General features: G+C 38.7%; 1 protein-coding gene across 2 annotated transcripts in view; it reads right to left on the bottom strand.

Annotated features, from left to right (window-relative positions):
• Positions 1 to 14,453, bottom strand: part of LOC144683961 (androgen receptor-like) — a 314,903-nt gene that overhangs the window by 43,606 nt on the left and 256,844 nt on the right. The window contains exon 5 of one of the 2 annotated variants that reach the window (XM_078547586.1): positions 5,372 to 5,516. The exons of the other annotated variant lie outside the window; for it this stretch is intronic. Coding sequence (XP_078403712.1) covers positions 5,372 to 5,516 — 145 coding nt within the window. The remainder of the gene's footprint in view (positions 1 to 5,371; positions 5,517 to 14,453) is intronic. 2 annotated transcript variants of the gene reach the window in all.

The raw sequence follows: 14,453 nt of genomic DNA, 5'->3' as shown, positions 1-14,453 counted from the left end.
AAATAGGACTTCAAACTTTTAATAGGTTGCATATACGCCTCTTTTTCTGCCTTTACCAGTGTGGCAGGTAGCACACTTCTGCTGTTTAAAGAGTTTGTGTACCGTATTAGACACTTAGGCTTCTGTTCTGTGCTTGAAAAATGGCTGCAGTTCCATCAAATCTTTTGGTCGACGTATTTTGAGAACTTGGCAGTGCTTGAGGGTAAGCTTTAGGTCTTGTAAGGCTGATATTAGGTTGGTTCAGTTGGTTCCGTTTGTAGAACACTTTGTGCTTTCTTTACAGTCAGGGAGCTTTTGCCACATGGCTCACGTGTCCACCTTGGATGCATGGCTATATCTGGCTATGCCTGAAAGTTTTGGGATCTTAAAAAAGTCTGTTCATTAATTTATACACAGTACTGATGCTTTTTTTCCCCTTTTCTCTTTCTATAATTCTCACTCTGGTGATCCCAATCTGTCTCTTGGTTGTTTCATTACTGTGCTTAACGCTAGTCTTTATGCTTCTCTATTATTCTCTTCTTACGTCCTCTTTGCGTGTGTCTCTCTCCCTCTTATTCTGTGGAGCTTCCTTTGTTAGTCTAGTGATCTCTGCCAATGCATTCTTTTATTTCAGTGATCTGTAATGGTACCCTTTTCCCCCTGTGATTTCTCACTAAAAATATTACAGCTGTAGGCACTAGGACCAAAACTGAGAAAGGCCACAAAAGGGAGAATGGGGAGTGGCCTAAGGTGATAGCAAATGGCGGTAGATGAGGGACTTGTAAGAATGTGCTTGCCCTTTGTTTTCTATGCATATTGTCACCATATTGGGTTTAAGCTGCTCCCTGTGGCACTGGAAACTATAGCCTCACTGCAGCTTTTAATTTTGTGTGGGGAGGAAACGTTGGAATAAGTGGAAGTTTGAATGGGAATGTTTTTCAATATGTTTTTGTGAATTATTTATATTTATTTCAAGAATATCTTTAGGGGTAACACAGGAATGTATATGACAGGGAAGAATGGTAAATCTGACTGGTCTCAAATTTCAAAAAATATCCCTGTGGATATGCGAAATCCAGGTGGATGATAAACTATCATGGAGGTTGCATGCGAGAATTATATCTTTGTTGCAATTTGATTGTACAGATATTTTTGTGCAGAAATTTTTGGCAAGGGAGCAAGAAGGCTTCATGCAATAAAAACAGAAAATGCTATAAAAACTCAGCAGGTCTGGCAGCATCTGTGGAGAGAGAACCAGAGTTAACTTTTCGAGTCCGTATGACTTTTTTTTCAGTCCTTCTTGCTTTTATTTTAGGGTTTATGCAAAGTTATGGGCCAACCAAAGTATAAATTAAAGAGCTGAAAATTATAAGAACATAAAGATCTAACTAGAAAATAAGATGATAATTGACAGAATTAATTCAAAAAAACATTCATGATGCACGTTAATTATAATGTACAATACGACACAACGTTTTTCATTAGATAAACTCCATTTCTGGTAATTAACTGAATCTTCTAAACCAATGTCAACACGAAAAAAATGCCTTGATGCATATTACTAAGATAGTTCTACTGTTGGCAATGGTAAATTAAAAGTAATCTGCCAGTAGCATCATATCTGATTGCTACTCTTTTCAGGTAGCTAGCACCATTTATTCTGCACCTAAAACTGAATGTTCTCAAAGGTGTGATACTGATGTATGGTAGCACGTAAATTTAATTTTACACTCAATATTTAGACAGTATTATTATATTAGGTGTTGGTCTTTTGTACTAGATGTTAACTGATGCTGCTGCTCAGCTAGATGGAAAAGACCCTGTGGCACAACTCAAAAGGAAAACAGGGAACTCTTCTAGTCCCAGTCAATAGTCCTCCTTCAACCAACAATACCAAAAACAAATCAGATCATTCATCCATTTGCTGCTTGCGAGACCTCCCCCTGTGCAGATTGGCTGCCATGTTCACCTACATAACAGAGAACACAGTTCAAAAGTAATCCATTAATTTTGTTGTGTGCTGGCACGTCAAAAAGTGATATATAAATTCAAGTTCTTTGTTTCTTTGGGCCACTGCATCTCACACAGTGATTACATCCATTGGCAGAAGTTGATGCAGACATTCTGGTTCAGAAATTCTTTGGAACACGAGCCCAGCAGTTAAGCCTGGATCATGCCCACTGGTGCCCTCTAGTGTTGAAAACTGCCAGGGTTCGTCACATTTCAGGATCGGTGGCTTAGCCCTCAATTCCTCCTGTTTATCTGTGAACTTTGATTTTCTTTGTTTTATTGCTCTCAGTTTGCCATTTTTAGGACTGCCTTAGAAGCACATCACTGAATTGCTGGCAGTGTATTTAAAAATGCGCTACTTGCCGCTGAGCTTAAACATAGGCTTTGCAGTTTTGCTATTTTTTTGTACACATGTCCTAAAAATAACAATCTTTTTTTTGAAGAGCCTTAGCAGATGCTAATTGAGCTTCATAATCTGAGAACTAAAATAGAAAACTGAAAGATAAACAAAGTATGATGAAGAAAACTAAATAATTAGAATTGCAGCAATTGTAGAAACTATGATGGACTATTTATGCCCACAAACTGTGATAAGATTGAAGATTATCCCCAATTTAATATTGGGGAATGCAATGATTGGAAGACAAAATATAATCTTTCAGCTGGAGAAAAACAAACCGATGTAATTGCGCTTGTTCTCTATATAAAAAAAAATACTTTTTATTCATTCACGGGATGTGGGCTTCGCTGGCTGAACCAGCATTTATCGTCCATCCCTAGTTGCCCTTGAGAAGGTGGTGGTGAGTTGCCTTCTTGAACTGCTGCAGTCCATGTGGTGTAGGTACACCCACAGCGCTGTTAGGAAAGGAGTTCCAGGACTTTGACCCAGCGATAGCGAAGGAAAGGCAATATATTTCCAAGTCAGGTTGGTGAGTGACTTGGTGGGGAACTTCCAGATGGTGATGTTCCATGTGGTGGTGGGAACAGAGACTACATCCAACATCACTCATCTTAACTATCATGGCACTGCAGTGTTGATTTTTATGCATGTGCCCTAATAAAGAAAGTAATGAGCTTTTTTTCCTTCTAAAATGCCTTGGCTGATGCTTACCAATTTGAGTCCTAGAAGAGAAACCTGAAAGGTAAATTGTGCTAATGAAAAATAATAATTATGGCAACTGTAGCAACTGAAGGACAGCTTATCCTAATCTGAAAACTCTGGTAAGATGCAATGATAGGAAGACAAAATTCCACCTTTCAATTAGAGAAAAGAGACATGCATTTGCGCTTATGCTTGGTAGAAAAAGAGAATGACGATCACATGTATCATCATTCATCCCTAACTTCATGATGCCATTTCATATGGTTGTTAAAATACATTGTTCCCTTACAACAAATTAAGCTAGGCTTGCCCCTTTTAATGGCTGCAGATTGCAATAAAAAAAAATCACATTCCAACCTATAGCATGGCTTTTCAGGAGTCAGGAGGCTTTTGAGCAGGTTTGATGTTGCAGCCTGTTATTTGCAATGAAGCTGTTCTGGGATGCTCCCTGCCATTAAAGTCATTTCAAAGACCTAGCAGGGATGTGGAAGATAATACCAACTTTAAAAAAAAATCTAGAATGATAGTATGAAAGGGAAAATCTGTGATTTGGTGCTTACTAATGAATGACAAATCATGGATTGCGTACTTGCAATCTTTCTGATTTGTTTCTTGTAAGCACCACTCCCTGCGAGGGTCACTGGATCATGAATGCCTTCTTTTTAAAGGAATTTGCCCTTCCTAGATTTCCATTCCCTTTAAGTCAATTTTGGTCTATATAATCACAATACACATTAGCTAGTTTTATAAATATAAGTTATGAAGCCATTTTTTGGCAGCTCATGACCATAAAATTAACAAAATGGCATTCAAGCTCAGAAATATACTTGAGTACTATCCCAAAGGAAACTAACAAATTCATGATAAGTCATTAAGCAATTATATCAATATTGGAGCATGTCTTACGCAAGTTTTTAAATGCAGTTTTTATGCATGTCTTATTCAACCAAACAAACTGGAATTTGCGCAGTGGCCTTTCTGAGAAGCTGTCATTACTCCCACATTTTTTTCCTTTTATTAAAAATTGCATACTTATAATAATTGCGCTTTTTCTTAGAAATTTTCATTTATTTCCAAAAGCAACAATAGATCTGGTCCTTGATCGACTTATATCCAATGGGGTGCACATCTATTGGCAAATTGAAAGTATTATATGTAATGTAGAATATGAACTACTTCCCAACAGAAAATGTTCTGTCCATATCTCAGGTAAAAATGAACTGTGGATAAACAAGGCCAAAATGGCCTCTCCCCACCGTGTTACTTCACCCAATATTTCAGAACCTCAGCAGGCTTCCAAAGTGCTGGACAGACACAGAGGGGAAAAAATATAGTTGCAATGGGATATGGATGTATTTGCAAAGTGTACAACTCAAGAGAGTCAAAAATGGCTTTTCATAATTGGTGCATGTTAAACAATAAATACTACATTTTAAACAGTTTATCATTTTAATGACAAAGATTAACATGAACAAAACATAATACCAGTAATGACACAGTATTAAACAGAAGTAAAATCCACACAGAATTCCCCAGGATAATAGTTAAATTGGCACACATATTTGCATAATTTGTAGACATTTGGCAGGTAGGAAACTGTCCTTTAAACAGTAGCTTAGAAATAAGAATAGTCCAGTTTTCCATTATCAATAGTACCCAATTATAACTGTGGACGAAATAGATTTCATGTCTTCCCCCTAACCAGTATGAGGAACCTTTGAAAATCATTTGATTTAGATACAAGACAGAATCATTATGCTCCAACAAACTTCTATTTTTTGTAGGTGTCAGAAGCAAGTACCTAGCAATAATGCCAATTTTACTATATACTTTTTTCTTTAAAAACACATTAATCTAACATTGAATCTGAATAGAGAATCGGTGGTATTATAATTTCTTAAGGCATTGAGCTTTAAATACATTTTCTTTAGCTTGGTCTATCAAACCTTTCATTTGCCATGAGTTTTAATTTGTCCAACAATATTTGAAGTTGGCGTATAGTCAAAAGTAACAAGCAGATCCCTACAAGAGAATTTCAGCACTACTATAAGCCACAATAAATTAAGGACTTGAAATTAAAGCAGACCAAGCATCAGTGATAAGTTTGGAGTCAAGCACTTATAAGTGAGGTTCCGTACGCAGGGAGGGGAAGACTGCCACAGCCAAAAGCTATTTTTTAGGATTTCCTGGTTGAATATTTAATGTGAATTACTTACAAATTAGGTAATTTTAACCAGAGTCAGTGCACAGTACACTCCTACCAGAAATATGTTCACTTACTCATTAAATACCAAGTCTGGTGCAAAGTAGAGCATTCTGGAATTCACAATTCTATAGGACCTCCATCCCATTGCGAAGACCATAACTGCCATCCACGAATACTGTATGAGACTCATTTGGTCATCCACATGTAAATTGCGAAAACCTGCAGACAAGGAGCACTTCTGCTGAAATAAGGTTAAACGATAGTGTGCATTGATCAGTACTTAGCTGTGCAAAGAACAGACCTTCTTAGCAGATAAGCACAAAAAGCAAAATTAACAATAGCGCAAATGTATTCACAGATATTTGGAGTTTTGTGCACTAATCAGACTGCGTATTTTTAACCACAATCTTAAGCTCATGTGGTTGAATTACAGTGCCAGTATTGTTTCAGACTAAATTCAAAATGTCTTCATTTTTTCACTTTATTATAAGCAGGTAAGTCTTAGTGAAACTACCTTAGCTACATAAGCTTTTTTCAGAGCAGCTTCTAACAAACAAATATAGTTACTGATAATTTCTTGAGATGAACATGATCTATTTCTAAACAACTCCTCATTGGAAAAAAATGATTGCTTAGGCATTGCAGTCAACAAATATGTGATAGTGGCCAACAATGTTAAGAGTGCAAACCAGTGATGCTTGCTGCTGTTTCTGGGTCATTTCTGAATTGCTGTTAAGATAAATCTATTGTGCGACTGCTAAAGCGCTCAATTTATGCAGTAGAGCAATTAACAAAAAATTATACATTTACTAGAGAGCTGCCTGTATCGCAACAGTAACATAGTTTGCACAATGCATTAATGTTGAATGGATCTTATGCTGCTGCAGAGCTTGCTGTGAGAACATTGGAACTCTTCATTTAAAGATGAGTAACTGAAAATATACTTTCCACATTCTATATTTTAATATACTGTTGGGATTACATTCAATGCACCACCAGGACTGGACCTGGCAATTAGACCAATAACAACACTAAGGGACTGCATGAGTGTCAGGTGGTATGCAAAATTCACCACCAGGTCTTATTTTTCCGCTGCACAGTGAGTCTCCCATCTAATGTGCTGGTAACATTAGTACAGATATGCTTAGTAATGGTTAGGTTTAGCAGGAAAGTATTTATAGAATGGTGCTATATTGCCTTGAGAAGGATCCACAGCCAACATCTAAAATGCACATAGCACAACAGCTGTCAAAATCAGCCTGATTCTCAATTTTATGCATAGGATTCCTTCCAGCATTGCTAGCTTTAGCGATGTATAGAGTTTCAGCAGCTTGCTGCCCTCAAATGTACCATCAAAATCATAGAAGCGTTATTCAGCAGGGCCAGTATTTCATCAGATTGGTCGCTGACTAATGAGAACAAAACAAGAGGGAAACAATTCTTAAAACTTGCTGGATTCTCAGATATATTAGGTTATGAACTGAACCCATTTGAGCAATCTGTGAACAATAGTATGCCTATAATGAACCAAAAAAGGTTTATCGTATTTCAGTGCGCATGCATATCTGACCACCAGTGCGACTTATGCAGGTCAAGCATACTTACCCAGGAGCTTTCATGATGGCTTCATTTCAAGGCTGTCATCTGTATCACCCTTATTTGAAGGTCAATAAAGTGGAAGGATTGCGCCAACAAGATCAAGATTATCCTATGTAGATCAGGTCCACAATACCTAAGTGCCAACTATGGACAAATTACATCGAAGTTTATTCTGCAATCAGGATGATCAAATTGGTATCTCAAAGCAGTGCTTCACATGTCTGGACTGATTGAAAAGAGGCTTATAATACAAATTCATCCCTCGAGAGTTTGACAAAATAGTCTGCATGATCCATGATTTCACTTTGAAAAGGGACTTCAATGTGCAGATCAATGAGCAGCATGACAAAGCCATGACAGAGTAAGGAAGCAAAAATGTCAAAAGTAAGTGGCAGTAGTACCAGCAATGCAGTAAAAAAGGCTGCTGTGCCTTCCAAGGAGCGCCATAGCTATATCAGTTTTTAATGGGACAACTTATATCTTCAAAGTAACTGTGCTGAACCCATCTTCTGCAGTTTCATGCTCAGTGGTTCAAATACCAACTACTGACATTTTATATTGGGTTCCTGTTGGCTGTAAATGACAAATAAAAACGCAACACAATGTTCAGTCAAATGTATGGCATTTAGTTCCCCTATTATGTAGTTTGAACATTGACAAAATTTACTGAAATGGTGCTGTTCCTTAATACTTATGTTTCGTTTAAGACTTTTTAATACAAAACTTACAATTGCTTCTAGGAAGATTTCCTATGGAAGCAGTAAGTAAGCTGGTGGGTAGTAGTTTTTCATTGAATTCAGCTGGGAGTCTCCTGGCTAGACCTCCTTGGAATACACATTATAAGGCCATCACAGAATGTTTGTCTCCTCTTCCTGACTGTTCTTGCTAAGGTTTGCAGTGTTTGGCCTGTAAAACTAACTTTTCTTAATTTGTAATGCCCAATTTTACACAAAACAAAAACAGAATTACCTGGAAAATCTCAGCAGGTCTGGCAGCATCGGTGGAGAAGAAAAGAGCTGACGTTTCGGGTCTACATGACCCTTCAACAGAACTGAAGTATAGTTAGGAGAGAGGTGAAATATAAGCTGGTTTAAGGTGGGGGGAGAGAGAAGTTGAGGGTGGGGTGGTTGTGGGGACAAGCAAGCAGTGATAGGAGCAGATAATCAAAAGATTTTACATGTTTTGCTTAATTTCAGGACCATACCATTTTATAATTGTAGTTCACAGCTGGTGAGGAGCTCATATTTTCCCTCACTGACTTAAAACAGCAAACTTGTTTGTATAACCAGCAGGCTTTGTTACTTCAGTAAACTGCTTTTACGTGACCGTCTGACCTCCTACACTGGTGTAGCTAATATCCAAGTACCAAAATTTCAAGAGGTTCAATTTCAAGTATGACATTCAATTTATAAATCCAAATATAACAACATCTTGTATTTATATAGCACCCTTAATGTAATAAAATATTCAAAGGCACTTCACAGAGATATTATAGAACAAAATATGACAGACCATATCTGGAGCTATTAGGGCATATAACCAAAAGCTTGATCAACGAGGTACATTTGTCTTAAGTACCAAGGTTTGTCAAGAGTGTCTAAAGGAGGAAAGCGGGAGGTGAGGCCATGGTGGGATTTGAAAACCAGGATGAGAACTTTAAAATTGAGGCTTTCTTAACTGGGAGCCGCTGTAGGTCAGTGAGCACAGGAACGATGGGTAAACCCTAACCCTTCAATAGCATATCATGAGTATGTTGCAGACTTATTTGTTAATAAAACTGTACCTTCTTACACCACTGTAACATTACCCAACTCCGCCTCTGCCTCAGCTCATCTGCTGCTGAATCCTTGCCTTTGTTACCTCCAGACTTGACTAATCCAATCCTAGCCAGCTTTCTACCCTCCACAAACCTGAGCAAGGTAATCCGAAACTCTGCTGCCCGTGTCCTAACTCGCATCAAATCCTGTTCACCCATCGTTCCTGTGCTCACTGACCTACAGTGGCTCCCGGTTAAGCAAGCCTCGATTTTAAAGGTCTCATCCTGGTTTTCAAATCCCACCATGGCCTCACCTCCTGCTTTCCACCTTTAGACACTCTTGACAAATCTTGGCACTTAAGACAAATGTGCCTCGTTGATCAAGCTTTTGGTCATATGCCCTAATATCTCCAGATATGGTCTGTCATATTTTGTTCTATAACATCTCTGTGAAGTGCCTTTGAATATTTTATTACATTAAGGGTGCTATATAAATACAAGATGTTGTTGTATTTGGATTTATAAATTGAATGTCATACTTGAAATTGAATCTCTTGAAATCTTGGTACATGGATATTAGCTACACCAGTGTAGGAGGTCAGAAGATCATGTAAAAGCAGTACAGGATCGATCTTAGGCTGGGAATTGCAATGTAAAGCAAAGCAGCCACCTGAAAGGCTGCACGGTCAATCACACATGTTCACATAAATTGCAATAATTGACTCCCCTGCTTTGGGATATGTGTACTTGATATGGTTTTTGGCTCAATACTTGTGTTTTGAGTCTGCCTTTTTTATCTTAAATCCAATTCCTTCAAAGTGACTCTTCAATGGAAAGAATATGTATGATGGCATACTATTTCAGTGGAAGCTGCTTAGGACAAAAGTAGCTCTAGAGTCCCTGTGCTGGCTTTTGAAATACCTGTTTCTATTGTGGTTGGGTGACCATGCCTATTTTCTGATACCTACTGCCATTTGTGCAAGGGCCTTCAAATATTCACTTCAGTTTCAGAGGCCTCTTCAAGCTTTTAAATAACTGTATCAGTACAGAATATCCTTGATTCCAATGTTTGAGCCCAGGATGCAGCCTCCTGCATTGGCTAAAGCTTTAGATGGATGCACGAGATCTGGAAACAGATGTTCCAGTGCGAATGTCCAAAGTTGCAGAATAAGGTAGCATCAGACTACAGGATTACTATGAATAGTAACTAGGATAATGCAGTGGAAATATTGTGAACAGTGTTTTGGGTCACTTGATGCACGGAAACAATCCTTAAATAGTTCATTTAAAAAACATGTTAAATTTGTATTTGCAACTGCCATCTTGATGCCAAGGTGTTTTTTATGGGAACATTCATTTGTGTCATTGTCTGGGCCTTGCTCTGGTCTTCGTTGCGGAGTGGTCTCTTCTTCGTCCATCGTTAGACCTCTATGTATTGCAAAGTCATGCAGCAGACAATGACAATCTTGGAGACCTAATGTACTATGAAGTACACTATTATCTGTAAGCATATTTGAAGTGTTGTCAAGATGCCAATTTGTTCTATAAAGATTCTGGGAAGTACATCAGTTTTTCTGCATTGTTTCTGGTGTCATTAACCAGGGCTGCATAGGATGGTCTCAGTTTATGAATGGCAATGCTTATTTGTTACCAAAGGCAGTCTTCATCCTTACAGACAGCCTGTGTATCCAAATGAGAATGGCACAGATGAAAGTCTTAGAGTTTAAACATTGTGGCTGATGCCTGAAAAGCTGGCATCATGATCTGGATTTTCTTATTAACGCAAAAATCATTTGTTTAATATTTCAAAATGCCTGATATTGCAGATGTCACCTGTGCTAGCCTTGAAGAAACTGGAGACATAAAAATTGAGCGTAGGTGACCTTTAGCTGCCACAGGTAATACAGTTCCTGTGCCGTAAATTGTCCATAGGTATCCTTATTGCAGATGGTGCAGCATTGAAATTGTCCCTATGTTGACCTGGAGCTTCAAAAGGCAGTTCATCTTGGTCATGACAAATACAGATCTGGTGAATGGATAGCCAGAACATTGAAATAAAACAATACTTTTTCGTGCTACTATTAGGTGTAAAAGCCATTTATTTGTGTTAACAAATCAAAATGATATTTATGTTTACAGAATGGTATGTAGAAAATTGGTTATGCTACAGGACTAATAACCCAAATATCTGGACTAATGAACCAGAATCATGAGTTCAAATCTCACCAAAATATAGTACCTGATGACTGGGAAACAGGCACTTCTTTGTCCATCATGCAAAATCCTAGCATGGTACCTGGGAAATTTAAGTTTAGTTAATTACTTAAATAAAGTCTGGAATAAAAAACTAGTGACAGTAATGATGAACATGAAACTACCGAAATGTCATAAAACCCATCTGGTTCAGGAAAATCCTTTAAGGAAGGGAAACTGCGACTCTTACCTGGTTGGGCCCATATGTGACTTCAGACCCAGTGCTCTTTGAAATGGCTTAGAGAGCATTAGACAAAAATTAAAACATTGTGGCTGCTGTCTGGGAAGCAGGCATTGCCAGTAATAATCTGGATTTTCTTATTAATGAAAAAGTTGTTTGTTCAATACATCTATATACAGCAAGCAGCCTGATATTGCAGATGTCACATGCTATAGACAAGGTTAACAATCCAAAACTGCTACAAAAAAGCAAAATAAGAATAAAACTAAACAGATCACCTGAAAAGAAAGTAGAAGGTTCTGTGATGAGTTACTTACCTCTGACTCCTGAAAGCTTTTCCACCATCTACAACGCACCAGTCAGGAGTGTGATGGAATACTGTTCAAGCAATTGCAGTTGGCTGATTTAGTCATAAATCTGGCCAAAAGCAAATTTGCAAAAGCAAGGGTAACTTGCCTAGGTCACATCGGTGGACAAGGGTAAGTGTTGCCAAGAACAGCAAAAGTGAACGCTCTAATAGAATTTCCCATTTCTAAAACTAAAAGAGAAACCCTAAAATTTTTGGGAATGTGTGGATTTTATACGAAGAGTGCGCCTAACTTCAGCACAATAGCTGTACCCCTCACAAATTCGAAAGGACTAAATCCAGTAGATTCATTTGGAGAATCTCTGGTAGCAAACAGTAAGAAATCTAATCCTTTGTCCCAATCCTTTGGGTATTCATAGCAATAGGTCTTAATCATGGTTTTGAGAGTCTGACGGTATTTCTCTAAAGTTCCGTGTCTGTGAGTGATAGGCAATAGACTTTAGTTGTTTGATACCCAAATTGCTGATTATGTCCTGGAAAACTTTAGGCATGAAGTTAGAACCTTGGTCAGATTGTATTTCAATTAGTAGGCCATAACGAGAGAAAAACTGAGTTAACTTTTCCACTATCACCTTATCAGTAATTGTCCTTAAAGGAACAGCTTCTGGAAATCGGGTTGTCATATCCACGATTATAAGGATATACTGATGTCCTGCTTTCGTCTTGGGTAATGGTCCTACACAATCTACTAATACCCGACTGAATGGTTCTTCAAAAACTGGTATGGGTATTAAAGGTGTTGGTTTGATTACATGTTCAGGTTTACCTACTACCTGACATGTATGACACGTTTTACAAAATCGCGCTACGTCCTTATGAAGTCTTGGCCAAGTAAATGCTGTTTATTGATGCCTGGGTTTTCCGCATTCCTACATGGCCTGCCATAGGGATTTCATGTGCTACTCTCAATATCTCCTTACGATATTTGGGTGGTACCACTATCTGATGAACAACGATCCGTTCCTCATCTGCAGGTCTGTGAGAGTGTCTCCACTTCCTCATCAGAACTCCGTTTTTAAGGTAATAGCACCCTGGAATTCCTTCTGCTTGAACTTCAGTGTGAGCTGACTGTGCTAACTTGTTTAATCCTGGAACTGCTTTCTGAACCTCAATTAATGAAGGCCTGCCAAACACCTCCTTTGAATTATCCTCATCCTTAAAGAAAGGTTCGGATACTCTAACATCTGCTCATGGTATTACTATGACCTCTGGTGATGGACTTAGTTTAGCCATTGCTCTGGTCACCACACACGATGGAAAAATGCCAGGAACTTGTTCTTGTAACTGCTCCGTCTCTTTAGCCTCTCTCGGACTTTCCGTAATTATGGGCAAAGATATAACCTTCACTCTTGCCAAATCATTCCCCAGGAGTAAATCAACTCCATTCATGGGTAATTTCTTAACCCCTACAACCACAGATCCAGATAACAAATCACACTCCAATTGCACTTTGTACAATGGAACCAGGATATACTCTCCACTTATTCTGTTTACCAACACTTTAGCTTTCATTGAGCTCTCTGGAGAGAAAACGACGTCCTTCTCCAGCAAAGAGTTTGAGTAGCTTCTGTATCCCTTAATAAAGTTATGGGTTTAGCTGCATCATTTAATGAAAAAGGGGTTATCTTTCCTTCAGATAAAAAACCTTTATATCTCTCATCTACCTTATTCACTTCACTTGCATTCACAGTAGTGTTCACCTCCAGACCCTACCAGCCTGGTGTTTCCTTTTAGCTTTTATTACTTACTAAATCTACACCCAAATTGTCCTTGTCTTTTGTTCCAAGATATCCCGGAAGAGCCCACAAACTTTGTCACGACTCACTGCGGGTAGTGCGCGGTAATATCAAGCCCCACTGTTCCCCGAGCCGCAACAAAGATAAAAAGTTTGACTAAACCACCAGATTGCCCCAATTTTACCTAACTGTTCACTTTAGGTTAACAGAATACGAGCACCAGGTTTGTAAACTTAATAAGTAACAGTGGTTTTCCCCTTTTCCTTTTTACAGGAGTTTCATCAGAGAGAGAGCAGGTTATAGAGATATGAGGAAAAGAGATTTTAGAGGTTTTTTCTTTGCAGGCCAGGAGCTTTCTGCTGCACGGTTACCACACAAAACCCTGGTCACCTGGTCAGGAGCCAATTAAAATGCTGTTGTCAGGCAGCTCCTTTGGTCCAGGACTCCTTTCCGGCACCATCCTGTCTTTCATGACACACTCTGTTCCAGGACTGCAACATTATATATATCTCTCTCATCCTGTTCCACTGGACATGTCCTTCAAACTGCAGCCATTGTAATTTTAATTCACAGTCCAACAGAAAATAAAAAGATATGTTCCTTACAGAAGAGTGAAGACAATTCAGAGCTAAGTCCCATTCGACAGTCTCTTTATTTATGAGCCTCCCGGGAATTTGCAGTTCTGTGTATTTGACAACAGAGGGTATCTTGACATTTCCTTTCATTTTAAGATGGTGAAGGGCAACACAGGCAACTCTGCTCAAGAGAGAAAAAGATTGGTATCGGGTGACATACATGACTTTGAATATCTGCTTGTCACCATAATTTAGTGGTTCGAGGGTGATGTCTATGACTGGAAATCAGATTCCTCCAGGCCCGTAGAGTGGTATGTCAATCATTCGTCACCAGAGGTCTCTCAGGCATGATTCCCTATCCAAGAGGATCATAACACTAGTTCCCGTGTCCAATTTAAAATTGGTGAGGTGACCATTTACTGAGATGTCCGCACGGCAAAAAGAGAATCCAGGAACCTTGACCTCACAAAGCAGGGTTGGGTCTCTTCTTGCTGTGGTATCTCAATTTCATGGATTTTCTTGGGATCTTCTGCCTGTCTGAGCGTCTATTTCTGACCTTATGATGGAGGGAAAGTCACTAATGAAGCAGCTGAAGATGGTTGGGCCTAGGACACTACCCTGAGGAACTCCTGCAGTGATGTCCTGGGACTGAGATGTTTGATCTCCAACAACCACAACCATCTTCCTTT

Source organism: Cetorhinus maximus, chromosome 8, assembly GCF_964194155.1.
Source record: "Cetorhinus maximus chromosome 8, sCetMax3.hap1.1, whole genome shotgun sequence".
Lineage (NCBI taxonomy): Eukaryota > Metazoa > Chordata > Chondrichthyes > Lamniformes > Cetorhinidae > Cetorhinus > Cetorhinus maximus.
This window is presented reverse-complemented; position numbering and strand designations above follow the sequence as displayed.